The 27,704-nt window shown below is 50.3% G+C and overlaps 1 protein-coding gene across 4 annotated transcripts; it reads right to left on the minus strand.

Moving 5' to 3' along the window:
• Positions 1–2,542: 2,542 nt before the first annotated feature.
• Positions 2,543–27,700, minus strand: TPM4 (tropomyosin 4). 4 transcript variants are annotated; one of them, XM_086408669.1, is made up of 9 exons: positions 27,525–27,700; positions 20,957–21,082; positions 16,297–16,430; positions 12,474–12,591; positions 11,841–11,911; positions 10,787–10,862; positions 8,507–8,569; positions 8,351–8,420; positions 2,543–3,986 (listed from the first exon to the last, which is right to left on the minus strand). In XM_086408669.1, the coding sequence occupies exons 1-9, from the start codon at positions 27,636–27,638 to the stop codon at positions 3,904–3,906; spliced, it is 855 nt and encodes a 284-aa protein (XP_086264795.1). In that variant the 5' UTR covers positions 27,639–27,700; the 3' UTR covers positions 2,543–3,903. The 4 variants fall into 4 exon arrangements, with proteins under 4 accessions (XP_086264795.1, XP_086264796.1, XP_086264797.1 ...); XM_086408671.1 differs by lacking the exon at positions 2,543–3,986 and adding an exon at positions 7,266–7,363; XM_086408670.1 differs by lacking the exons at positions 20,957–21,082; positions 27,525–27,700 and adding an exon at positions 20,429–20,692.
• Positions 27,701–27,704: the final 4 nt, after the last annotated feature.

Consider the following 27,704-nt stretch of genomic DNA (forward strand, 5'->3'; position numbering starts at 1 on the left):
GTCTTGATCACGATGTTTTCCTGCACCATTGAGATGAGCCATACCACTTGCAGGGCTTCCCTGGTGGCTCAGAGGATAAAGCGTCTGCCTGCAATGCAGGAGACCCGGGTTCGATCCTTGGGTTGGGAAGATCCCCTGGAGAAGGAAATGGCAATCCACTCCAGTATTCTTGCCTGGAGAATCCCATGGACAGAGGAGCCTAGCAGGCTACAGTCCACGGGGTCGCAAAGAGTCGGACACGACTGAGTGACTTCACTCACTCACTTACATACCATTTGCATGGCCACCGCTAGGTGTCGCTCTGGGGGTATCATGCCTGGAGACTTGCCCGAAGAACTTATAAAAGATGCCCCCTACCTCTCCTTCCTCCCACTGCAGCACATTTTTTTGCTAATCTTGCTATGGCTAGAGCTTCAGCCAGAGCCATTGGTCACTTCGCAGGTTTCTGCCTGTGTTGTTTGCTACTTTGACCACATTCTCTGGTGGTCCTTGGTACTGTTCCCATTTTATTTTCCCGTTATTTTTATTACCCACACCACCTCTTCTCTGGGTGCTGCTTCTCAGATTTCATTGCAGTCTTTAGAGGGGTTTTTGCTTGTCTCTTAGATACTGCTGTTCCTCATGGTTCTCTCTGTTCTCACTTCCGGGGTGATCTTATTCACTTCCTTGGCTCCTATTATCTTCATGCTGGGTGATTTTCTAGCCCATAGCTGAACCATCCCTCCACATCCCAACTACTTTTTGGGTATCTGCCTTTGTATCTGTTAAAAGATACCTCAAACTCATCATATCCACAACTGAACTTGTTATCTTCTACTCATACTAGCTTGAGTTAGCTTCTGAGTGAGACCTAAGTTGCTTTGATACTTTTTCATCCTTCACAGCCTGGTTTTTAGAGGTTCTAAATGGCTCTTAAATCTTGTCCTTCTATCTCTGTTGCCTGTCAGATCACATCTCTCCACTAGTCTCCCCAATCATTGTCTAATCCAGATTCTGCCCTTCAGTGTGCTTAGTCTAAAACATTTATCCCTTATCCATCCATGGTCTATCGGCAGGATAAAGTCCTCAAAATCTGGTCCTAACCTCACCTCTGTCCCACTCACACTTCATGGGATTGGGTACTCCCGAAGAGCTGAGACAGGTCAGTTTAACAAACATTACTTGTATTAAGTGCTGAGGCACCAGGATGACTAAAACGGTATACTGAGATTAGATTACAGCCCAAGGGGGTAGGGGGGAGATAAGGAACTTCAAGCTAGCAACGGTAGGGCACTCTATGAAGGGTAGAGGACTGCATTATACTTCATTCGATCTACCAGTTTAACAAGCTCACAGTGTCAGCGTAACTGTTGAATTAAAATGAAGGAAATGTTTTTGATTGTACTAGGTGACAAAAAAATTGTTTGCCTTAATGTCTTAAAGGCTTTCATTTCTCCTTTTGATTCCCTATTCTCCTTCCTCAAGATCAGATCTTAGAGCAAATATCAAAGCAATTCAGGTAGTGAAACTGCAGTCATCTTTGACCTTTTCTTCTTTCAGTTCAGTTCAGTTCAGTAGCTCAGTTGCGTCCGATTCTTTGCGACCCCATGAGCCACAGCACGCCAGGCCTCCCTGTCCATTGCCAACTCCCGGAGTCCACCCAAACCCATGTCCATCGAGTTGGTGATGTCATCCAACCATCTCATCCTCTGTCGTCCCCTTCTCCTCCTGCCCTCAATCTTTCCCAGCATCAGAGTCTTTTCAAATGAGTCAGCTCTTCACATCAGGTGGCCAAAGTATTGGAGTTTCAGCCTCAGCATCAGTCCTTCCAATGAACACCCAGGACTGATCTCCTTTAGGGTGGACTGGTTGGATTTCCTTGCAGTCCAAGGGACTCTCAAGAGTCTTCTCCTTTAGGTTCTTCTTTAAGTTCCTGCCAACCAATAAACTAAGTCTTCAGATTACTTTCCTTCAGATCACTTCTCCCTTCTTACTCCATTATGGCAAGCACTATATCCTGGGTTAACTGAAATACTGTCCTAGCTGATCTTCCTGCCTCTAGTTTACCCTCACTCTAGTCCTCTGACAATGAATGCTAAGTGGATGTTCCTAAGTAATTTCTACAATTTATTGATTACTGATCAGTGGCTCTCCACTCCTAACCAAATTAAGTTCAGGCTCTCATCAACATGGACACTGCCTACCTTCCGGCTTTTCTACTCCCTTCCTTTATAAGTGTTAACATAGAGAAAACCTTACTCAGGCCCGCCTTGTGCTTTCCTGACTCAAGCGACAGGGACCATCTTTCCTGCTCCTGTCTTACCTATTAAAACCTTTCTCATCCTTTTAGTCTGGTGTAGGCAGGATTGGAGATGACAGCGGACCAGAGGTTTGAGTTACTAAGGCAAAGAGCTCTCCTCTGTAATATAGAGATCATAATCCTTATATCAGGTAGTCATGTAAACAGCAAATAACATTTGTTGAATTGTTGGCATTTTCCCATTCACATTTGTTGAACCAAAATGCTGTGTTTTGTCCCCACACATTCTAAAATTCACACAAATTGGAGTTTATGTAAAAATTTATTTGACCAAAATGTAGAAAAAGTGATACTATTACATATGATACAGTTGCAAGAATCTAAATGGAAAGTGTGGGTTTTATTCAATTGCACAATTTGCTAGTGTATCTCCTGGGTAGTGTGGCGCTTAATAAATAGGAGTGAGGGGCAGAGGATTCAGATAAGCTATAAGCAGGGTGATTTTTTTAGTCAGAATTGTAAACTTGAGTTGGCCCCCACACTGCTGGGGAATGTGGAATGTTTCAGCTCTGAGATGTTAACGGAGAAAGCAGAAATATAACAAAATATAACACATTTTGTGCAGCCCTGTGTATAAAATACTCCATATCCAGTTTAATCAGGAGTTTCTTGGTCTTTCATTAACTTGGTCCTGAAGAAGGAATTAAAATTCTAGATAAGTAAATCTCCAATTTGCCATTCTCCCGAGTATAGAGATGAAGTTACGCCAATTTTTTAGTTTTTACTTTGCTGTCTGAGAGGGCCATTCTGCCTAATATTTGTTCACAGAAAAACAGTCTTGCTCAATTACTGATGGTTTTGAAAAAGACTGCTTCTCTGAATAGGACTGAATTCTCCAACATTCATTCCTCCTGAGTGGATGGCCTCATATCAGAGCAGATAAGCATGGGTCATTATTGGAATAAGACATCAGCTCCTCAAAAAACTTTAGATTGAAAGAAACATATAGAAGAGCATATCAAGGATCTACCCAAAACACATTTGGGTAATTATTATGACTCTTTTCTAAGCATTCTCATGCTGACTGCTCAGAGGATGTCTGTTCTGTTCTGCATGGTGGAGTGCGGAAAAGAGCCGGGATGATCAGATTAACCTGTCCGTGGTTTATGACTTCCCACAGTAACCCCACCCCCGCCTTTTTGGGTCTGGATGGAAAATCCCCACCCATTTTAATGTGATGATCCCTGGCCTCCTATCACATGACCAACGGTGGACATTCTCCAACATTTTAAACTGACCCATGACTAGACATCAGAATCTGTGTTTTCAAAGTGTGGGGTTGTCTATTCTCCCAGGAACCAAATGCCCTCAGTCTTAAAAGAGAGTATGTATGCTCAATATGAAATACCCTGCCTACCTTAGGAATAGATGCAATTTAAGGATAAAAATAGACCTGAAAAAACTGGTGTCATTTTGAAAAACAGGAAGGAACAGATTAACTGGTGCTCAAAGCTTCTCTGATACAAAATATTTGGTCATGTATTCATAATTTGCTTGACATTTCCAGCAAAGCGAAGAGGCAATAACAAAAGAAACTTCTTACAAGAGAAGAGAAAGACACCGCGCTCTGGAGTTTCTGTTGGAACAAGACTCTTCTGTTTTGGTTATATACAGTTTAGTTCGTTTAGTGTCTGATCCAGTGTCTGATGTAAGCCCACGTTCTCTTCTTTGGCCTGGGCAAGTTTTTCTGGTGAAAATTAAGAATGAGGGAAAAAAATTAATAAGCATCTTTATTAAAAGGGGGGGAAGTTTCTAAACTCCATATTGTCAGAGTGAAAGAGCAGAGAAAGTACTTTGCATTTTAATCATAGAACACCATGAACTTCTGGATACTAAATACCAAATCTGGGAAGTTAGATAGGGTTGGAAAATGAAATACAGGGTACTTGGTTAAATTTGAATTTCATATAAATAAAATTTTTAATGGAAGTGTATTGCAAATGTTGCTTGAAATACACTTATGCTCAAAATTTATTCATTGCCTATCTGAAATCAAAATTTAACTGGGTGCCCTGTATTTTAATATGCTAAATCTGGCAATCCTACAGTCAGAACACCTGGATTTAAGCCCCATGAAGTAAATGCCATTTAACCTAAGTCATTTAAACTTTCTAGGTCTCAGTTTCCCCATCTGTCAAATGAGGGTAATACCATTGTGTGGCAGAGGGTTATTATGAGAAACAAATGAGAAATGCTTCAGAACTTATAAAATGCTACACAAACATAAGCTTTTAGTCTGAGATACGGATGAGTTAATACATTTTCTCTAGTGCTGGTTAGTCCTTGAACTTATGGAAGGGAAATATAATCCTGTAACCCATCTTTCCTTTGGAGCTTCTGAGAATAGATGTTTAAATTCCAGGAATAATTGTGTTACTGTTTCTACATGTCCATCTATGTGTCTACAGCAGTCAAACTCCAGGTAAATGCAAAATGACTGAAATTTAAGCCAGACTGCTGCTGCTGCTAAGTCGCTTCAGTTGTGTCCAACTCTGTGGTACATTATTAAATGGCTGAGCTGATGAAACAAACGAAAAAGCAAACAACCCCCCCCCCCAAACTAAACAAATCAACAAAACTCTAAGATGCCACCTAGAGCTATGCATGACAGAGCACGAGAGAAAACTGGTTTGCAACGAGGAATGGCTGATAAGGGACTAGGCCAAGACTCATTAAAATACCAGAGGAAAGCAAAATACCTCATAAAATGTGATATGATCAGCTTGGAAATATTCAGAAAGAAAACGACTGCAAAAGATGGCCACCTTTCAACTACACCTACTGAACTTTCATTCGATGTGATCCTTTAAGAAAAAACTAGTGCCTTACGGTCTGGGAGGATTCTGTCAGAGAATAGAGACCTGGGTTAACACAGTATCTGAGTGCCTACTGCATGCAAACCCATTTCTTCTCAGTTATCTCATTTAATCCGCAAGAACTCAGCTATCACTTTTATTTTTGCAGAAAAGGGCTAGACAGCTCAAATGGCAGAGCTGGGGTGCAAAGCAAGGTATCCCAACTCCAAATCCCGACCTCACTTCACCTTGCCACTTGGATTCCCTGGCCTCTACTTTGTTATTAGGTCTGAGAGAAAGTAAGAGTCCCTTAAAGTGTTAATTGCCCTTGACAAGTGTGACAGCAAACCCCGCCCTCCACCCACCCCACCACACTGTCAACAGGTAGTAGCAGATCGACCATAGCCCTAATCTCTGAAGTTCCACCTAGGTGATTAGTTAGGTAGAATGACTGGATAGGCAGGGCTGCAGTTATTTCAAAGGGTGGAGGCTACATATGTCTGGAAAAATCCTAGGAACAAATACGTGGAATGAGCAAACAAAAAACATCCACCCCTATACCATTTAATCTTTCCAGGGTCACACTCATGGCAATATGTGAGGGGAGTGGTTTATGCAGAAGTTCAGGGGGGAAGGCAAGAACAGAGCAAAGTTGGGGGTGGAAGGGTGTGGGTAGTTTAGTAAAGTTGTATTTTGCAGGAATGGACATAAAGAATTGTGACAAAGGTTCCCACCTGAATAAAAAAATTACTGGATGAGGAATAAGTTATAGTGACCAAAAATAAATGATCTACTCAGAGGTTTTCATGCCACCTTCAGGTTCAAGGGGCAATCTAGAAGATGGCTTGGACTTCAAAATGTTAGTGCTTCTGGGACAATTTGAGGCGGTGGTGGTGGTGGGGTACAGGGGAGGACCGGATAGATTATTTGAAATTTGTAGATTCTCTTGGGGAAACTGATGAGCTTTTGGTCGCTAGAGGTTTTTAACACCCACACACAAACTTTATGCTGCTGCTTGCTGCTGCTAAGTCGCTTCAGTCGTGTCCGACTCTGTGCGACCCCATAGACGGCAGCCCACTAGGCTCCCCTGTCCCTGGGATTCTCCAGGCAAGAACACTGGAGTGGGTTGCCATTTCCTGCTCCAGTGCATGAAAGTGAAAAGTGAAAGTGAAGTCGCTCAGTTATTTCCGACTCTTAGCGACCCCATGGTCTGCAGCCTACCAGGCTCCTCCGTCTATGGGATTTTCCAGGCAAGAGTTACTTGAGTGGGGTGCCATTGCCTTCTCTGCACAAACTTCATGAGCCCTCACTAAACCAAAGTTCCTGGTTCTAGTTAACTATGAGGGGAGATACGTGTTGCTCAGGAAAGTTGCTTTGGAACTCAAGAATCACCTCAATTCCTTTGTTCAGCATTCTAGCAGCTTCCATTCCCTTGCCCTGCTATGGGATGCCCTTTAATTCCTTACAGAGTTGTTTTCTAAGGGTAAGGAATAGAGGTGAGCTTCTCTGGTGAGCTGCCTCCCACAACTGGGAGCTGAAGAGGTGCTTCATGAACAATGAAGACATCGGGAAGCCCAGACACCATTCTTCAAGTATAACACAGAAAAAAACAAGAGAAAAGGACTAAGGAGACCAAAATGCTATTGCCGCTGTTTGAATGCACAGATGAAGTTCCATCCCAAGGTAGCTTTTTTTTAGAGATAAGCCCGCTGGTTTTTGCATGTTCTGCTGACTCTCTTAAGCTGCTCAAGAGGTTGGATGAGTCTCCATTCAAAACAATTTCTATGTAGGGAAAAACCGCTAGTGGCATGCAGATACAGATAGCTACTGCATTTGAGAGCTCAGGCCAAGTTGGCTCTTGTTTTTATGTTGTCAGAAAAGAATCATATGAGCATAATTTTCTTTTTTGAAACCAGCTCTTCACGTGAACCACTCACTTTTGGTTGCAATCCCTCAGGCTATGGCTCAAAGGCAGCAAGTGGAGAAAATGAAAATGAGAGGGCATGAAGATGAGGATGGTCTGTCTTTATTTCAGTCACACAGTCACAGACGCAGCAGCAGCAGGCTTAAAAGATCAAACCAGGAGGCAGGAAACTGGAACTTCTAGAAGCCCCCAGGAGTGGAGGCACCACAGTGAGAAGGCAGACTTCAGTATTGCTAGGACAGAGGGTGGCACCCCAGCCACCTCAGAGAGAGGTCGTGTCGGTGAAAGCATGGGCCAGCTCCTCGCTGGTAGCTTTGTATGTGAGCGTCTGAGTGTACAGCTCACCTAGAGCTCAGAGGTCCCCAAGGAGAGAGTTCAGAAGAGGTACAGGGGCTAGAAGGCGAGGGTTGGAATGGAGAGCCACACATTGAGAGGAAGAAAACAACAGAGAACAAAGCGCGAACTAGGACAAGGTTGCGTCTCGTGAAACAAACGAGAAAACATAAGACCTACGGAGTGATTTCTAAGTGGAGTGAAGCTCTGCAGGGGACCAGCCATAATGAAACTTTAGAAAGAGTGGTGACTAGAACCGGTAAGAGCTTCTCCCCACCAATCTCCCATCCCAGGTTATTTGACTTTGCAGTGATGTCATCCAGTCCAAAGGTCATACTTTGGAATGGGGGCATTTTGCCTTATATGGAAACCTCACTTCTCAAACCAAATACTGGGACACATGGTCTGAAGAACGAGTTCTGTACCCTTTCTGGGTGGGACAGGCAGTTTGGGAGAACTGAAATTCCAGGATTCTGGAATTTCCGGGTGACTCCGCGAAGAGCACAGGGCAGAATTTTTTTTAAAGATGAAACACTTCAAGAAATTCTGGGATACGTGGGCACCAGACTCACAGACTGGAGTCTTTATTCAGGTCTCTACGGTCTCTAAATTTCCATTTTCTCATATTGTGATAAGCTTTGCGCTCTCTGGGAGAGAGTTTCCATAAAACATGCAAGGCATTTAAAAAATGTGAGGCGTCTCAGAAATGAGCAAATTGAAGGAAACTCGAAAGAGCTAAAAAATCAGCCATATTTGGATCTCTGTACTTACATATGGAGTTAATTACACAGAAATGTTTTAGTTCTGGAAAAATGGCAACACTAGTTTGAATCTGATTTTGCACTGTCCCGTCCCAGGGCTCCAGACTTCCAGATGTGACATCACTCTGCTCCCCTGACGTGGATGAAGCCCAAACCAGCCTTTCCAGATTTCCCCTGACTGTGGATGTGTCGTGTAACGGGGAGGCAGAGCAAACACAATTAGATGGTGATTTCATACCTTCCAGGTCATCAATTGTCTTTTCCAGTTTTGCAACTGTTCTCTCTGCAAATTCGGCACGGGTCTCAGCCTAGGGCAGAAGAAAGGAGTCACCAGGACTGCTTCAAGACCAACCCCAGGAGAATCCTGAGCCAGCTGGGTGGGAATCACACTCACCTCTTTCAGTTTGTCGGACAGAAGTTTAATTTCTTCTTCATATTTGTCCTCCTTTTCAGAATACTGCGGTAGAGATCAAAACACTACTTTTTAAAACGGAGGGAGCAGGAGGAAAGCACAAGAGAATGCACATTCCCTGATGCTTGGAGAAAAGTGCATGCTTGAAGCTATGAACCTGCCTAAGAAGCAAAGTAGAGACAGGCACCTTTCCAGGCAGATGAAATGGGAGGGGATCCCTCTGGGATGGGACTGATCTCAGGACCTGAGCTGACAACTCGAGATACACGTGTGATGAAGACGGAGGCAGATGAGTGAATGGAAACATGCCTCTCAAGGCCCTCCACAGCAGCTGGCCTAGTCTGGGTTTCCAACCCCACTTCCCACCAGCTTCCCGCCACTTCCTAACCCTCTTCGGAGTACTCTCTGGTCTCCCAGCCCTTGCCTATGTCTGGGCCCCCAGGCATGGAATGTCCCATTCCTTGCTACTGTCTGTCAGAAGGTATGTTTGCCTTTCAAGGCTCAACGCAGGTGAGTATTGGCCAACCTTCATCATCTGCCAGCTGTGTCGTTAGCACCAATCCCAGTGTACAGATTAGGAAAGAGTCACGGAAGCTAGCTAATTTGTCAAGGGTCACATGGCTACCACCTGACCAAACCACAGCTCGAACCTGATTCTGGAATATGAGCTCCTGGCCGGCATCCTGCTCTATAGTTTCTGTTTTCCCCCTCTAATAATTTTACTTATTTTTGGCTGTGCCGGGTGTTCCTTGCTGTGAGGGCTTTCTCTAGTTGTAGCAAGTGAGGAGGGCTGCTCTCTAGGAACACTGCACAGGCTTCTTACTGCGGTGACTTCTCGTGTTGCAGACCACAGGCTCTGGGGCGCTCAGGCTTCAGCAGTTGCAGCTCCTGACTCTAGAGCCCGCAGGCTCAATAGCTGTGGTGCATAAATGTAGCTGCACGTGCAATCCTCCTAGATCAGGGGTCAAACTCTTGTCTCCCGCACTGGCAGGCGGATTCTTTACCACTGAGCCACCAGGGAAGCCTCTGCGGTCTTTTCTAGGGTCACCTCCTTGCGACACCTTTCGCAGCTTTCCAGAGTCCTTCTGTGGAAGCCCTACCACACCCTGGTTACTTTGTCAACCCTTCTACTCAACTAGACTACAAGCTCTTTAAGAGCAGAAGATCACCGCAGCATCTCTCCCAGTGGCCAGTCTCTGGCATACCCACATTTATTCACCAACTATCCCAGCATGAAATACCCACCAGGCACCACGCTGGGACTAATGACACAGCTCTAAACGAGACCAACAGAGTCCCGGTCTCTACAGTCTAGCAAGGAAGGCAGGCAATTAATTATAATAAATGTGATCAACCCTCATGATAGGGAAAGAAGTAGGTGGGGCTATGCAGCTGAGAAATACCTAACCTAGATGAGCAATCCGGGAGGGGTGAACAGGGGGTTGCCAAGCAGAGAGAAAAGGGAGCAGCCACTCCAGGCTGACTGGACAGAAGGTTCAAAGAAAGCACTGGAAGTGACCAACATGGAATGTCTGTGAAACTGAAGTTCAATGCAACTGGAGGGGAGTAGGAGGATGGAGAGTGAGGAAGAGCTGAGAAAGGGGAACTCAACAGCAGGGGTTGGGAGGGGAGGGAAGGAAGGTCACGGACGGGTCTGTACGTTCTCTCTAATGTAATGACTAATGCTTTCTCCTGTAATGACTGCTTTGGGTACTATTTCAGCAACAACAACAAAAAAGCCCAATTCCACCTGTGATTGCTGCTCAACCTTCTAAGAAGTATTTCTGGAGGAACCTGGGGATTTGGTTGAGAGAGAGGCTCTGTATTTATATGATGAGGCTCAGAATTCCCTAATATGAGCCTGACCAGGTCCCGATCTCAGATTCTAAACGCATCTTCAGGGGACTTCCCTGGTGGTCCAGAGGTTTAGACGCCTCACTTCCACTACAGGGAGTATAGTTTGATCCCTGGTCGGGAAACTAAGATCCCACATGCTGCCTTGTATGGCCAAAATAAATAAATAGATAAATAAGTCCACCTTCGTAGGAGGTTGAGATAAAAGCTGGCATTAAGACCCTATGAAAGAGGGAAATCTAGCCATCAGACACCCTTTTCTATAGGAGAAAAAAACCTGGCTGCTGGGTACCAAAGCTACTGTTAGCAAATACAGGTCAGATCCCCGATACGCTGGCATGCTCCTGCGTTCCTAGGGGGAAGAAAAAAGTCCAGCAAATCACCCTCCAGCTCAAGCCAACCACCAACCTTTTCAGATGCAGCCTCTAGTGACTTCAGGTTGTTAGTGACATTCTTGAGTTCTTCTTCCAGGTCACCACATTTTCTGCCCAACGACAAAAGAGGATTTTTGGTGTCTTATCTTTTTGTACAAACCGCAGTCTCCTAAAAGAAGTTTTCAAAAGGAGGAATCCGCACTGCCAGGGGCCCCCAGAAGGAATGTGGGGAAAAATGTTAATGGCTTTCTCTGAGACACAGTACTTGTCAAAACCCCATCGTGCCAGGCAAAGGCGCGGCAGGCCAAGGAGTATTTGGGAGGTTTGTAAAGCTCCTGGGACTTGGGCTCCTGCCAAGTCTGAGGCAACAGGGACTTGTGAAATCCACGATTGATGAGGCTGAGTCCGGAAGGTGTTTAAGAATGAGACGCAGTGCAGGAGGCTGGGAGAAGGCAATCCGAGTTTACACCGGACACGCCAGGAAACAGGCCTGGAACGGATTTTGGAAACCAGATCTCTCTCAGCACTGCGGGAATGCTCTGGGGAGCTTGATTCCTCACCCGAGTCTGAGGGGAGAGGCTTTTGGGGTTTCGTGGTGGCGGTGGGGGAGGGGAGCTTGTGGGGACTCTGGTCAAGCTTCTCACCTTTCCTCGCCACCAAGAATGTGTCCTAGCCAAACAATGACATCAACAACAAGGCATTTAGACACAGACACGGCAGTCTGCCCTCAGTGTTCCCTTAAGAAGGCACAGCCTCCTAAGGATTCCTCTCTGGGAAAACGGGACTTCTGGGCTTCTCGCTACTGCCCGACACACAAAGGTATTCCCAATACCTCTGTGGTAAGAGTCAACGCGTGGGCAGTACTTCCCAGGGCGGTGAGAACAAACAGTTGCCTGTCACTCTTTGTCAGCCAGGGAAGCAAAGAGGAGGGACTGATGGATGAGTCCCAGACACCCATCCACTTGACCAGAGGCCCTGGTCGGTATCAATTCCCAACATAACTTACTCCCTCCCAGCTCCCCTACCAACCCGCATCCACCATGTCCAGAGCTCAGCTGGGCACCACCCAACCCCGCTTTGCCACTCACAGTTCGGACACCTCGGCACGCTCCTCTGCCCTCTCTAGCTCACCCTCCAGGATGACCAACTTACGAGCTACCTGCAGAAACAGGAAGGACCAATTAAGACACCCCCAAGGCCCACATCTAATAGGATACCCCACCCCCACCTGGCGCAAACAGCAAGGCCACATCCAGCAACCTTGGGGCTTTCTGCTGCTGCTCCAGGTCTAATTTCTAAACCTAAATTCTCTCCTGTGGGCCCCAGGAAGGGGAAGGAAGAGACGGGGCTGTGGGGACAGGCAGAAGGAGCAACTGAGCTTTCGTGGTCTGAAGACCCACAGCCAGGGACCACAATTCCCCATTTTAGCCTAACGCCCAGCTGGAGGACAAAAAAAAGGGATCTGATCACTTCGTTTCCCCTTTAAGTCTAAGTCCCCACTTGTCTGAGTGTCACAGAATTTCCCAGGACTTCTGGCATTGTGGAGATACGGTTTCCTAGCCAAGTGGCTGTCTTCGGAAAAAAACAGATGTGGATGCAGAAGGACAGCTGAGCTGACCAAGAGCTTCCTTTAGGCGGCCCCAGGGTTTTCCCTATCACAGGTCCATTTCCTCCCCACTTCCTGCTACTGCCATTCACCAGCCCCACTCCCTGCCACTCACCTCCTCGTATTTGCGGTCAGCCTCCTCGGCGATGTGCTTGGCCTCTTTAAGCTGCATCTCCTGAATCTCCATCTTCTCCTCATCTTTCATGGCGCGGTTTTCTATCACCTTCATCCCTCTGCGAGGAGCAGAACTTGTCATTGCCTCCAAACACACATCACCACCTCACTGCACACCTCCAGGCATCTGCTCATCTAAACACTTCACTGACACCTACCAAGAACCACACTCCAAAGAGGAGACTAGAGCTGCTCACACTCACGTGCATCTTTGCAGGATGCCAGGCACCATTTTTTAAATGTCACAACCCCCATCCCTAGAAATAGGTACAGTACCCCCATTTTACAGAGGAAGAAACTGAGGCATAGAGGAGCTAAGTAACTTGTTCAAGGTTACACAGCCAGTAAGAGGCAGAGCTGGGATTCAAACCCTGGTGATGTGGGTCCGGAGTCCACACTCCTATAGTCTCTCACTAAGTAGTAACAAGGGGGACTTGTACGCCAAGTTACCAGAATCTGATCGAAAGTCTGGGCTGGCCTGGCTGTGGGAATGATGAATTCTGCTGCATTGGGGTGGGAAGTGGGGTAGGGAGGGTGTGTTTGTATGTCACAAGGGGCTTCCCAGAAAAGAGTCCACAAGTGAACAAGGAGAGGAAAGGTATTCTTCAGTGAGAGAGAGAGCTATACAAGAAAGCCCCAGAGAATGGATAAAGAACATGAGATACACACATACAATGGAATATTACTCACCCTTTAAAAAGAATGAAATAATGCCATTTGCAGCAAGATGGATGAAGCTAGTGGTTGGCATATTCAGTGAAGTCAGACAGACATGAAAATTGCTCAGTCGTGTCTGACTCTTTGTGACCCCATGGACTATACAGTCCATGGGATTCTCTAGGCCAGAATACTGGAGTGGGTAGCCTTTCCCTTCTCCAGGGGATCTTCCCAACCCAGGGATCAAACCCAGGTCTCCCACATTGCAGGTGGATTCTTTACCACCTGAGTCACAAGGGAAGCCCAAGTCAGACAGAAAAGGAGAAATATTGTATGACACTCCTTATATGTGGAATCTAAAAAGAAGTGATACAAATGAACTTATAAAACAGAAAGAGACTCACAGACTTATAAGACAAACTTATGTTGCTGCGGGGGGAAGGGATAGTTTGGGAGTCTGGGATGGACATACACACACCGCTAGATTTTAAATGGATAACTAACAAGGACCTTTTGTATAGCATAGGGAACTCTGCCCAATGTTATGTGGTAGCCTGGGAGGGAGCGGGGTTTGGGGGAAAATGGATTCATGTATATGTAGGGCTGAGTCCCTTGGCTCTCCCCCTGAAACTATCACAACATTGTTAATTGGCTATACCCCAATACAAAATAAAAAGTTCAAAAAAAGAGAAAGTCCCAGAGGAATCAAAGAATATGGCAGGGAAGTCAGGGTGGTTGCACCACAGGCCGCTTGAATGACAGGCTAAGGGTTTTGCACCGAGGGAACAGGGAACCACGGGAAGGTTTCAAAAACAAGTGTGAATGGAAAGCAGAATGGTGGCTGGGACTTCAGCGGGAAGACCAGGTAAGAGGCAGATATCCACAAAGTGATGGGTGAGGATGGCCTGAGGTGAAGTGGATATGTCCACTGGGGGAAGGACGCTGTCCTGGGAACAGCTGGAAGTGGCCTACAACTTCTGACCATGAGATGGAGCTCACCGTGGCCTGCACTCTGTGGAGTGGACACGGTAAACTCAGATATCTCCAAAGAAGAGGCCAACGAGTATAATGTATCAGTGTGTGTTGGGCCTGCCCACAGCAGAGGACCATTATTATACTTCTAATAAACATTTCCATTCGGACTGTCACTGCCCTTCTCAGCTAACTGTCTAAACACTCTCCAGGCCCGTACTGGGCTTTCCAGGTGGCACAGTGGTAAAGAATCTGCCTGCCAATGCAGGAGGCGCAAGAGACTTGGGTTCGATCCATGGGTTGGGAAGATCCCCTAGTATAGGAAACGGCAACCCACTCCAGTATTCTTGCCTGAAAAATTCTGTGGACAGAGGAGCCTGGCGGGTTACACAGTCCATGGGGTCACAAAGAGTCAAACACAACTGAGCATGCGTGTCTGTACCAGGCCCTGAGATCAGCAAGCTTGGAAAATCCTCTGCAGTCAAGGAGCGATCAAAGGGACTAGCTCACGGCCCCATCGGAGAAGGCAATGGCACCCCGCTCCAGTGTTCTTGCCTGGAGAATCCCAGGGACGGGGAGCCTGGTGGGCTGCCGTCTATGGGGTTGCACAGAGTCGGACACGACTGAAGCGACTTAGCAGCAGCAGCAGCAGCAAGGCCCCATAGTAAATGGCAGTGGAAGGACTTAAATCTAGATTCTTCAGCTCCCAAGTATAGAATTCTTTCCACCTAAACAGTAGTCTCTAACAAGGGTGCCATCAAAGGCTACTGGTAACATGACACCGACAAGCGAGGGGCCTTCTGACTTGGGGAGGTGCGAGAAGTGAGTGAGACACCTGGCCAGGCCGGTCTGACGGTGAACAAGGGGAGCACCTTAGCTGAGGCCCCGGGCATAGCTGCGAACACCTTGTGACTGGATCCTTCATACTCCCAGGCGGCTGCCCTGAGCTCCCGCCCTCTCACTCTATGAAGTGGCTGAAGCAGAGCCGCGCTGCGCCCTGCACCCTCCCTAAGGGCCATTCCACTGTACGGCAAAGAAACTTCCCGCTTAGGCAACTCAGAAAGTCAGTCTCCAAGATTCTCCAGTTGGTTTAGCCCCTCTTTAGGTTCTGTAAGGGTGCGACAGAACCATCAGGAATGGATCCATGGGAGAAGTTTATACCAGAGAACTATGGTGCGCGAGTGCCAAGTTGCTTCAGTTGGGGCCGACTCTTTGCGACCCCGTGGACTGTAGCCCGCCAGGCTCCTCTGTCCATGAGATTCTCCAGGCAAGAATCCTGGAGTGGGTTGCCACTGCTCTCTTCCAGGGGATCTTCCCGACCCAGGGATCGAATTTGCATCGGTTGCACTGGGAGGGGGGTTCTAGCGCCACCTGGGAAACTTGAAAACCATGGTGGATGAGTCCAGTGAGATTTCTGGTGTGATGCTGTGGCAGATACGTGAGGACCACCGGTCCAGCCCGCACCACCACCACACAAGGAACCCACTGACCATCGCACAGAGATGGCCGCTTCTGTGAATTACACAATCTGCCCATAGTCCTCCAGAGCCTGCTCCAAGGCGTGCTGCTTGAGAGGACACAGCACCCTGCTGGAGGCAGCAGGAGGATGCCCTGGAGGTAAGAAGTGCTATCAGTTGCAAATACATTAATTGGAGTGGTTTTGTGCATGTCCCTGACACACAGTTGTCCAGTGACTCAAGGCCTGAAGCACTGCTAATAGTTATTCATGCAGACAGCCCATTTCCAGTTTTCATCCCCCGTCTTCTCATATCACCCTGGAAACCGATGTCTTGAGAATGCTGACAACCACATGCACAGTGACTTTCAGAGACAACAGGAGACACAGCGCTCTGCGGACAGACTGCTGACGACAGTCACAGCTACAGCTTTATATCTGCCCGTTTTTTGCCTTCCTCTGTCTGGTGGTAGTTTTCCTTCATAACTGCCACGTCAAATGCCTCCACACACAACATGATGGTTTACAAGGTATTGTTGCCCATTTATATGTATGTGTACACACGTGTGTCCTTGGGATCTCACTGACTCTCACCCCAGCTCCGGGAGGTTGGCAGTATGGCAGGACCTCAATTTCCCAGAAGTAAACGCTCATGCCACCAGGTTCAAAGCGTCCTTACCTCTCACTCTCATCTGCAGCCTTTTCTGCCTCCTCCAGCTTCTGCAGGGCTGTGGCCAGTCGTTCCTGAGCCCTGTCCAACTCCTCCTCAACGAGCTGGATGCGTCGATTGAGAGCTGCCACATCACCTTCGGCCTAGGGAGGTCAGAGGTGGAACCAGGTTAAGAAGGAAAAAGGTCAGCCAGCCTTCCACTCACACAGTGCCCTTTTCTCCAGCTAACACACTTCCCCCACCAAAGCCCACCCAGGAATCCAGGCGGTAAGGAATTCAGACTGTCTCTTCTGGACAATGTGAATTTTCCATATGATCTTTTCCGCCAAATGTCAGTGAACACTCCCCACAACAGGACAGGCTGTCAAGTCATTACGGGCTTCCCTGGTGTGGCACCAGTGGTAAAGAATCCATCTGCCAGTGCAGGAGATGCAAGAGACGTGGGTTCAATCCTGGGTCAGGAAGATCCCCTGGAGGAGGAAATGGCCACCCGCTCCAGTATTCTTGCCTGGAGAATCCCCATGGACAGAGGAGCCTGGCAAGCTACAGTCCATGGGGTTGCAAAGAGTTCAACACAAGTGAGCACAACACTCAAGTCAATACAGGACAGAGAGAGAAGTAAGCTGTTATCTTCCAAGAGGATGGTGCTGGCCTCTCCATGGGACTTCTAGAGAGCAAGGCCACCAAGCAACCGGCTCACTCTGTCATATAAGGTCTGCTCCTAGCCACCTGAATGGTAAGACAAATGCAGGACTCTGGACGCCTCAGTTATATGCTGACCGTACAGTTGGGGCAGTGGGGAGTGGGGGTGCTGAGTGGGGGCAGCCTGACTGGAACTCCATCCTTAATCAAGGCTGCCTGAGAGATGTTGGGACAAAATGATACAAGAAAGCAAAGAAAATGTGGTTACAGGCACTGAGAGGTGGCGGAACGGTTTTACTGGCTTTTCACCTACAAGGAATGTAATAAATACGTTGGCATGCATAAGAGCAACAATTCAAGGATCAAAACGTACTCGTCAGAATCCTTGCTCCGCAAGCGTTCAGCCATGTGGCACGGAGCAGGCAGCCTCCCTGCTTGCTTTGAGCCTATCCCAGGGCCTGTTTCCTTCATACCTTTCTGGGGACTGTAATGCAAGGGTGTGGCATTGCAGCTGGCATGTGGGAAGTCCCACAAAGGGCAGCTCTTGCTGCCATGATTTCTCCCCCATTTAATCCTCGTGGATCTCACCCATTTTGCAGCTGGGAAAACTGAGAGATGCAGGAGAAGTGAAACAGTCTTTTTCAGTGTCTCAGAGCTGGCAGGGAACAGCTTCTTGAGCCCTAGACCAGGGTTCTTCCCTTGCCAAATCTACACTCTTGAGTCCTGTGGGGGCTTTGAGGCCTCACATTTAGGAATATTGAGAACTGGTTAAAACGGGGCCCAACCGACAGGAGAAGTATAAAGTCACCCTGGCTTCTTCAGAACAAGACAAAGAATCTCTGAACGGGGGAGGGCTGTAAAAAATTAGTGGAGTAACAGAATGAGGCCAGAGTTGCTGAAAAAACACAGACTCAGGAAACTTTTCTCAGCTCCACTATCCTAATTGCGGAAGGAGAGGAAATTCCCCCAGGTGTTTCTGATCACAGCTTCCTCCGGAACACCAGTTTGGAGAATCCGTTTACACCACTGATGAGCTATTTTAAGAAATGTCACCCACTCCTTCCAAAGAGTGGGTGCTTTTTATTCTTCTTAAAATTAGACGAATCTTCACTCCTTCAGCAACTGGGGCAGGAATGGACTCCTCCCCTCAAGTTTTTTTAGTACACTCACAAAATTGTGTAACCAACACCACCATCTAATTCCAAAAGTTTTGTCACCCCAAAAAGAAACCTCACACCCATCAGTAGTCAAGGCACTGATTTTTCAGATCATGCGGTGGTGCCTGATTCATGAGTAGGTTTTGTTTTTTTTTTAAAAGAGCCCCTCCTTTTATGGAGGATTCTGAATCCTGACAACCATGCTTTTGGCACATTTTCAACTATCTGGAACGGAAATAGTTCTGAGATACATTCTTCTATGTACAGATATACATATATATGTATTCTTGAAAAACTGCTAGTCACTGCTAGTCATTTTGGGCTCCACCCCTTCCTGCAATCAAAGCTTCTACACGCTACAAAGGATTTTCCTTATAAGGTAAAAGAGGCTTGCTAGATACATGTGGCAAAGCAACAGGAAGATGTCGGTTAATCACACAAAAATCTAAACCAGCTGTCGGGAGGCAGACCCAGAAGTCTGCCACACGCCGGCTCTTGGCTTTCTCTACAAGAGACTGAAAAAGGCCTCCCCTCCCCACTGGGCTTCATTCCTTCTGCCCAGGAACCTTCTTAAGGCTTTCTCCCCTTTTCCTGACCAAGAGAAGCACGCTTTGAAAAGTGAACTTTTTAAGAAGTTCGAAACTTTTCCAAAAACATCTTTCCTCCCAACTGGATGGTCCCACTCCTAAGTCTTGGCTCCAAGCTAAGGGCCATTTTTAAGCAGGAGTAATTGTCCTCCAGCGAGATGGCTTGGGATGAGATCAGAGGGAGGGTTATGCCGGTTACGTGTGTGAAAGAGGCCAAACCAGCTACTGTTGGGAGGCTTACACCAGGTTTCTGAGGGCTCTTCACGCCAAGGCGGCCCTTGCAGGATTAAAGGCTTTGACTCCAGCCAGCACGGAAACAAGTCTTTGGGGGAGTGGGGGGCGGTTCTTACCCAGATCTGTCCATCCCCACAGCAGTGCCCTCTGCCTGGGCATCTTTTCCACTTCTGGGGTCCCCACCCTGAGTCTCAACACTCCAGCTTTCTGATACCCTGGGCCTCCACACTCTTACCCTAACTTTCTTTCTGAGTCTTTGCAGTCTCTTGTCCCAGCAAACTCTTACTTATTCTAAGATTGTTCACGCTCCATAGTGAAGCCTATCCCACTGGCTGGTTCTTCCTGTCATGCTCCCAGTTAACAGAACACAAACCCCCGCGACCCGCCATGGTAATCAGCCTTATCTGTCTGACTCCCCTTGCCCCCACTAGGCTGTAAGCCCCTCTACGGGGAGAATGCGGGGAGAAAAGCGCAGGAATAGAGCATCTAGTAGGTGCCAGGCAGAGAGGTTTTCCTCCACAGTCCCTTCCAGCAATCCTACCGGGGGGAGGGCATTATTGTCACCTCGACTTTGGAGACACGCTCCTCCTAGGAGTCAAGTACTAAGTGGGATGGGATGGGATTGGAATACAGATCTCTTTCCAGTCCCAGAGGTGGCCACCACCCGTCCCGTCCCAAGGGGTCATCAAGGGACAGAGAGAGGGCGGTGACCCCCCCCGCCCCCATTCAGCCCCAGGCTTCGCATTTTGCAGCGGCCGCACACAAAACGACCGTGGGTCTAGGGGCCCGAGCTAACATTCCAAGGGGCTTCGCGAGCCAGGCAGGGTCCCGCTGCCCTCGTTCCCGCAGGGGACCAGCTGGGGAGGGAAAGGCCGGCGGCTCTGGAACTGAACTTCCGCCCCCCGCCTGGAGCAGACACGTCGCCGCCGCGCCCCTGGGAACAGCTGAGAAAGTTCGGCAGGAACCGGGAAGCCCTGGAGGTGGCGAGAAAGTGCGGCGCCCGCACCCCCACCCCCTCTTCCAGTATCGGCCGGTCCAACCCCAGACAATAGAAGCTCAACGTTTTCACTCTCACTTCCCGCTCCTAGGTGGAGCCGCAGCTCCCCGCCCTCTCCCGCCCGGACCCGGGCGCCGGCGGCGGCGAGTCGGAAGGCAGCAGGGTGCCCCCTACCTCCACTCCCCACTCCTGGATCGCGCACCCGCGCCTTACCACCCCCCCCACCCCCCATCTCTCCCATTTCCCGCTCCACCAGCCCCGCCCGACCCGGATGCGGCGCCCCCTCCCTCCGTCCCAGGCCAGGGAAGGAGAATGGCGGTGGAGGATGGGGTCTCTGCAGCCGTTCCGCGATCCGGAGCTCTGGGGCCCGAGGGTTTGAAAGTGGGATCAGGAGAGGGCGACAGCGGATGGCGGGCGGGGAGCGCGAGAAGCGGGTGGCACCGGGAAAAGGGAAGAAAGGAGGGTGACGGCGGGGCCGGGGGTGCGGGAGCCCGGGCGCGCGGGGCCAGGGCGCGGGCTCTCACTTTCTCGCGCCGCTCGCGCTCGCCGTCCAGCTCGCGCTGCAGGCCCTGCGCGCGGTCCTCCGCCTCATCTGCTTGCTGCTGCAGGGCCTGGATCTTGCGTTTCACCGCCTCCAGGGAGTTGAGGCCAGCCATGGCGCGGAGGCGCACGCAGCGGGCAGCGGCGGGCGCTCGGTTCGGCTCGGCTCCGGCAAGAGCTGCAGCAGCCGCGCCCCGGCCCCCGAGCCTTTGCCTGCACCGGGGCCGCCCCCGCCTCTCCCCGCCCCCGGCCCGGCCGCCGTCGGGGCGGTGAGGTCACCCGGCCGGGCAGCCGACGTCAGCACCGCTGGGGGAGGGCCTGACGTCGGCACCGCTGGCCGCAGCTGCTGGAAAGTGCCCCTTTTCTGGACTTATTTGGAGAAAGCGCCGGGAGGCACCGCCTTCTACTCTTCCTCCTCCTCTTCCTCGAGCGCTTCCCGCCCGCCCGGCCCCCGGGCTCCTGCCCGGCCAGGCCCGGCCCGGCCGCGGGCGCCCCAGTTACTGGGCACGTACGTCGGAGGCTTTCTTCTCTGTCAGCTCCAGCTTTTCCTGCGCGCCTTTCAGGTTCTCGGAATATTTGTCCAGCTCATCCTCCGTCTCCTTAAGCTTCTTCTGGAGGTGGGTTAGTTCCTCCTCCACCTGGGGACAGATCGGGGGACGCATCAGCCTGGGGGGCCCCGTCCTGGCGGTGCAGACGCGCCCTCCACACTCCCAAGAATCCAAGTTTCCTGATCTGTGAAACAGGGAGAAAACTGTTCTGCCCCACTCACTAAATGCAACACTCATACCTGTTAACATGGCTTTCACATCCTTCCCTTGTCCTGGGACCAGCTGTCTTTATCTTTTTTGGGGGTCCCCCAGTACTCTTGCAGAATCTATCACAGCTTTTGAGAAACAAGTCCTGCCACGTTTTCTAGAAACTCGGGTTCAATTTTGCAGCCTCCCGGGTGGAGTCTCATACTCTGGCCTGGACCATCCCCCTACCCTCAACCTTCCCAACATTGGCAGCCAGACCCTACCTCTGGTGAGAACCTGCCATGGCTCCCTATTGCCCAAACGAGTGAAAAAATGAAAGTGTTAGCCACTCAGTCGTGTCTCACTCTTTGTGACCCCATGAACTGTATAGCCTACCAGGCTCCTCTGTCCATGGAATTCTCCAGGCAAGAATACTGGAATGGGTTGCCATTCCCTTGTCTAGGGGATTTTCCTGATCCAAGGAGCCACCCTGGAACCTGCCATGGTTCCCTATTGCCCAAGAGAGTGGTTCTCACAAACTACCCTGAAGGTTTGAAAGGCTCAACCCCTGCCCCCGTCCCCCACTCCTGGGACTTTGTGAAGCTTACTGGAAGGGAGCTACTCCTTAGAGATCACTTTCTTGGAAGATTCAGGTAAGGGCTTTTCAGTTCTTACAGTCTGGCTTGTGTTTAATAAAAATGTCCCCAACACTCCCCAAATTTTCAGTCCTTTTCATTTATCCAGAGAGTCTTGCCCCCTCCCGGCACCCCCAGTTTGAGAAGTCCGATGGAATACGAAGACCCCTTAACCTTTCCATCACCCCCCACCACACCAGTCAAGGGCCAACTCAGAAAGCTTCTCTGTCACCCTCCTTCCCTCTGCGCCTCCCCCTACTGCCCCTAACTTTGGGCTGGGGTGCTCGGTCCCACTCTAGTTTTGATCTGACTTTATGTCTCAGATGGTTTGACCCCTGGTCCTATTCATGCTGCCAAGGTGAGCACACAGCCCTCATGGGCCCTGCATCCTCCTCCTGCTTCCTGCTGATGGCAGGAAGCCCAGAGAGGTGGAGTGACTATCGGTGGGTCATACAGCACTGGATTTGAACCCACATCTGAACAAGCCCTCCTAACCGACCTACTTTTCTGCAGCCCCCAGTGGCTTGCTCCTGTTCAGTCCTGAGACAACGTGCAAAATGTGCCAGGAGCTGTGTGTGTTGTGTATGTGTTTCATGTATGCGTGTGTGCACACATGCAGATTCTTAAAAGGGCTGCTATTCCAGCCTCCCATTCCCAGGACTTCTGAGTGTCTTACTGATGAGCTGAGGAATGGAAAAGGGGTGAGGGATCCGAGGAGGAGGGTGGCTGCAGCTTCCACCTACAACAGGGTCCACCGGCCCTGACCTTGACATCTAGGCAAGGAGCCCGGAAGGCTCCAAATCCCCGTTGTCTGACCCTGTCCCCCTTTCTGGCCTCTGTCGTCATCTGCAAAATGGAAGCCTTGACCTGGTGGTCTCCCAGCACCCTGGCAGCTGCTTTTGAACTTCCGCTTTCACGGAGAAAATGAGCCAGTTTCCTTAAAGAAACAGGTCAGCCTGACCCAACATCCACCTGACTTCCTTCCAGCCCTGTACAGTACAGCATTCCCTAAGTGCTAGGATGCATTGGAGAAGGAAATGGCAACCCACTCCAGTGTTCTTGCCTGGAGAATCCCAGGGACGGCAGAGCCTGGTGGGCTGCCATCTACGGGGTCGCACAGAGTCGGACACGACTGAAGTGACTTAGCAGCAGGACTTCCCCTGACAGTCCAGCGGTTCAGACTCTGTGCTTCCACTACAGGACATGGGTTCGATCCCTGTCAGGGAACTAAGGTCCTGCCTGTGGTGGCCAAAAAATTTTTTTTTCTATAGCAGCATTTCCTGGTGCTGTGTGCCAGGCACAGTGCTCTTTTAACATGAAAGACTGAGGGCAAATTCTGCAGTGTCGGCTCGTTTGGCGGGTGTCAAGATTGTTTTTGATGACTTTTTCTGGACAATAAAGGGTGGAGACTGTGATAAGGTGGGCAGGGGGCTATGAAGCAGTTAGAATGTGCCAGTGTCACAAAAGGGGAAAGTGAAAGTGAAGACGCTCAGTCGTGTCCGACTCTTTGCGACCCCATGGACTGTGGCCCACCAGGCTCCTGCGTCTGTGGGATTCTCCAGGCAGGAGTACTGGAGTGGGTTGCTATTTCCTTCTCCAGGAGATCTTCCCAACCCAGGGATCGAACCCAGGTCTCCCGCATTGCAGGCAGACACTTTACCATCTGAGCCACCAGGGAAGCTCAAAAGGGTAAACAGTCCCTAAATGAAAATGGGACCTGCCTGAGGCCCTTTAGAGAGGGCATTTGAACCCTTGTCAGACTGACTTCAAAGCTGGTTTGCTTGACCGCTAGGCTAGGCTGTGTGCACGGCCCAGCAAGCCCTCCTCCTATTGACCTCCCCACCCGGGTCCCTCCCCTGGGTGGTCTGCACTGTTGTAGACAGGCCCCTAGTCCCTGTCCCACCCTCTGGCCCCACCCTGACCCCTGGGGCAAGGGTATGCTTCTGTGTTTGGCTCTGTCTCCCTTAGGGATTTCCCCGATGGCTTAGCTGGTAAAGAATCCACCCACAGTCCAGGAGACCCAGGAGATGTGGGTTCAATCCCTGGGTTGGGAAAATCCCCTGGAGGAGGAAATTCTCCAGTATTCTTGCCTGGAGAATCCCCTGGATAGAGAAACCTGGAGAAGGAAATGGCAATCTACTCCAGTGTTCTTGCCTGGAGAATCCCAGGGACCGAGGAGTCTGGTGGGCTGCCGTCTATGGGGTCGCACAGAGTCGGACATGACTGAAGTGACTTAGCAGCAGCAGCAGAGAAACCTGGCGGCTACAGTTCAAACGGTTGCAAAGAGTCGGATTCTACTGAGTGACAAAGCACAGCACACCCCCTGGGGCTGGAGCGCTTAGTGAAACAGGCTTACGTCACTCTGGGCTCCAGTATCGCCCAGCACAGAACTGGGCTCGATGTTCACCATGGAATCCCAGGGGAAGTTTGCAGAATGGAGCCAGGTCTGAAAAAATAAGAAGAGCTGACACGGGTCAGGTTCCTGTCCCTCTGAATTGCACACACACAAAGCACCTAGGATGTGTGCTGTCTTGCTGGGGAGGCTGAGGCTCACACTGGCTCTCCAAGGTCTCCCTCAAGTCACTTCCTTCTTGGAACCTCAGTTTCTCTGCCTGTAAAATGGCCAGGAAGGTCGTGGACGGCAGACCTTAGTCCCTGCAAATGGGGCCTTTGGGCTGGGCTGAGGCAGGATGTGAGGTCAAAGGCCAGTTTGGGGCGGATGTCACTGCCCTGCGAGGGGCGTGGGCAGGAAGCAGGCCAGGGAGGCCCAGCCCATTCCCATACTGTGCAGAGAGGGCTTGGAATGGGGGCTTTGCTACAGGATCCCTGAATGTCAGGCTGGCCCAAGACCCATGCTCTCTGGCCTCCTGAAGCATAAGGCACTCTGAATAAGCTTAGCCTTTCATGATCTCCTGCCTTTGTTCCCAGGCAGAATGGGCTATCTGCTCTATAGGGCTCAGGCTTCTGCTTTGCACCTCTGGAATCTTACATACCCTCTATCAGAAGGCATCATTTGCCCCCATTTCTCAGATGAGAACACTGAAGGAGCTCAGTGAGAGAGCAGCAGCAATGTGCCCTAGTTACAGAGTTAGATGATCTGGCCTGGAGGTGAGCACAAGTCCATGGGGTAGCAAAGAGTTGGACATGACTGAGCACGCATGCATGCACCACCCTAGTAGGCAGCTTTGGGCAAAAAAAAAAAAAAGAACAGAATGAAAATCCAGTTGGAGATCAGAGACCCTATCCCTGCCTCCTTGGCCATGCAGCTGGTGGGATGCTTTGAGGAGCCTTCTCTTTTGGGACTTGTGTCTGCCCTGGGGCTTCCCTCATAGTTAAGTGGTAAAAAAATTCTCCTGCGATTCAGGTTTGATCCCTGGGTTGGGAAGATCCCCTGGAGAAGGAAATGACAACCCACTCTAGTATTCTTGCCTGGGAAATCCCATGGACAGAGGAGCCTGGCGGGCTACAGTCCATGGAGTCACAAAAGAGTCATACAAGACCGAGCAACTGAACAACTGCTTTGGTAGACTATGCTATATCAGTCACTCACACCTTAGTGCGAATTAGAGCCATTAAATTGCTTTTATCTGAATCCCTGGCTAAAGCTGAATGCTGAATGTTTAGTCGCTCAGTAGTGTCCAACTCTTTGCAACCCCTTGGAATGTAGCCTACCAGGCTCCTCTGTCCATGGGGATTCTCCAAGCAAGAATACTGGAATGGGTTGCCATGCCCTGCCTCAAAGCCCTCATGGTAAGTGCTAAATGATGGATGGAGGCCGCAGCTCAGGGCCAGCACAGGATGGGCGTTTGTGTTTGCCAGGGAGGGAGGAGGGTTTGTGGCAGGGAGCACTGGGGGTGGGGCTGTCCTGTGCGGATATGTTACAGCGCACTTAGGGTAGCTCCGGGACACTGGGGGATGGGGAGGCCCAAAGGGGAAGTAGGGTGGGGTAGGAAAGAATCCTGAGTTAATGGAGCGCTTACACTGTGCCGGGTACCATGCCAAGGGCTCCACCTGCCTAGTCACCTCTAGTCCTCCCACGGTGGTAAGGGAAGCAACACTGTCATTTCCTCATTTCACACATGTAGCCACAGAGGCACAGAGAGGTGAAGCTGGCTTCCCTGGTGGCCCAGCGGTAAAGAATCTGCCTGCGATGCAGGAGACCTGGGTTCAAGCCCTGGGTTGGGAAGACCCCGTGGAGGACGGCATGGCAACCCACTCCAGTGTTCTTGCCTGGAGAATCCCATGGACAGAGCAGCCTGTCGGGCTACAGTCCACAGGGTCACAAAGAGTCAGACATGACTGAGGTGACTTAGCATGCAGCAAGCATGCCCAATGCCTGAACTGTGAACCTGGCCAATCTGAGCTCAGAGCCTGCACTTTCACCTGTTGAGCTGGCCTGGCGCCCAGGATGGGCAGGGCTGGGCACTTGGTGTCACCATCCTGGGCGTCTCCTGGGGCTTATCGGAGACCCTGAAGCTCCCCAGGGCTTGGCAGTTGACCCCAGGTCAGGCAGGCTACTGTGGGAGGGATCAAGACCCCCTTCCCTCCTCTTATTGGCTGCTCTGACCACCCAGACCCAGACAACTGACTCGTGTTCTCTGCCCCACGCCAAGGTCTTGGGACTATCCAGCCCAGCCCCCTTCCATTGGCTCTCTGATGGATCCCTGTTGTCCAGACCCCCTGGGAATCTTATCCCCAAAGCTCTGAATCCAGGGCCTCTGCCTTCCAGAGGCACCCCCACCTTCCCCTGCCAGGCTCGCAGCAAGGGCACCCTCAGAGACACATTGAGATTCTCAAGTTCACCCTCAAATCTCTACGCACCCTAGCCCCCAAACGCTCATCAGCTGCCATTGCAGCCAGTCACAGCTGCCCCACCACACACCCCATACTCTTGGCCACACTTCCCGATCTGTCACCCACACTCAGACACAGATACCCCAACAGAAACAATCATGCAATAGGCGCACACATACCCTGACACACACACACACACCCATGCCAGCCCAAATGCAGTCACCTCAACACACACACACTCACCCTGACACACACAATTTCAATATCAGGTCAACATGTGTACAAGAACACACAGCTAGTCTCTTCCCCTAAAACCCAGGGCAATACCACCGTCAACACACACTCAGACTCACAAACACATCCACATTTTTTCACACCCACTGTCAACAGCTACACACTCAGGCCTTCCTCGGCACACATATTCTCAGTCACCTTCAGGTCTCCACAGAGCCAGAACACACACAACACACGTAGACACACAGATGCTCAGACACACACAAATACCTTCTACATACACACAGCAGCCCTAAACCACCCCTTCTAACACACCCCGCATGGTGAGCCCCTCACCCCAACACACCTCCTCAGACTCTCGTCTTTGCACACACACACACAAGCAGCCCACACAAATGCCCCTCCCTTTCTTATGCACTTTCCCACTCTCTCTCTCTCACTCACTTTGCTTCCACTGGCCTTGTTGGAAGTGGGTCCAGTTGGCCCCCTCTCTCCCAGCCCAGGGACCCCTCCAGGGAAGACAATAGTCCCCTTACTCTCTCTCAGCCAGAGCATCACCCCTTTTCTCAGCCCCGGTCTCCCAAGTCCTAAGGTTTCCTGAGATTCCCACCCTCCGCCCCAGAACTTCACCAGCTCAGAGAGGGTGCTGGACAGCCTGGCGCGGCCCAGCGGAGCTACATCACCTGCTTGCACTTCTCCTCGGCAGCTTTCTTATCCGACTCCGCCTGCTCGGCCCGGTCGATGGCGTTCTCCTTGTCCAGCTTCAGCATCTGCATCTTCTTCTTGATGGCCTCCATGGCTGGGTGGTGGGGGGCAGTGGGCGCAGAGGGGGCTGCGGCGGCTGTGGCGTCAAGTGAGCAGCC

Source organism: Bos grunniens, chromosome 7 (assembly GCF_055505025.1).
Source record: "Bos grunniens cultivar Pamir isolate PY7600 chromosome 7, Bosgru_T2T1.0, whole genome shotgun sequence".
Taxonomy (NCBI): Eukaryota; Metazoa; Chordata; class Mammalia; order Artiodactyla; family Bovidae; genus Bos; species Bos grunniens.

Bases quoted from the DNA above. Each gene is read 5' to 3' on its own strand.
- TPM4 (XM_086408669.1), bottom strand. From the start codon at position 27,638: ATGGAGGCCATCAAGAAGAAGATGCAGATGCTGAAGCTGGACAAGGAG. The intron at 12,592-16,296 runs GTAAGGACGCTT...TGCTCCTCGCAG, and splicing joins GCTGCAGATGAGAGTGAGAG to AGGGATGAAGGTGATAGAAA. The intron at 8,570-10,786 runs GTTGGTGGTTGG...TCTCTACCGCAG, and splicing joins TAGAGGCTGCATCTGAAAAG to TATTCTGAAAAGGAGGACAA.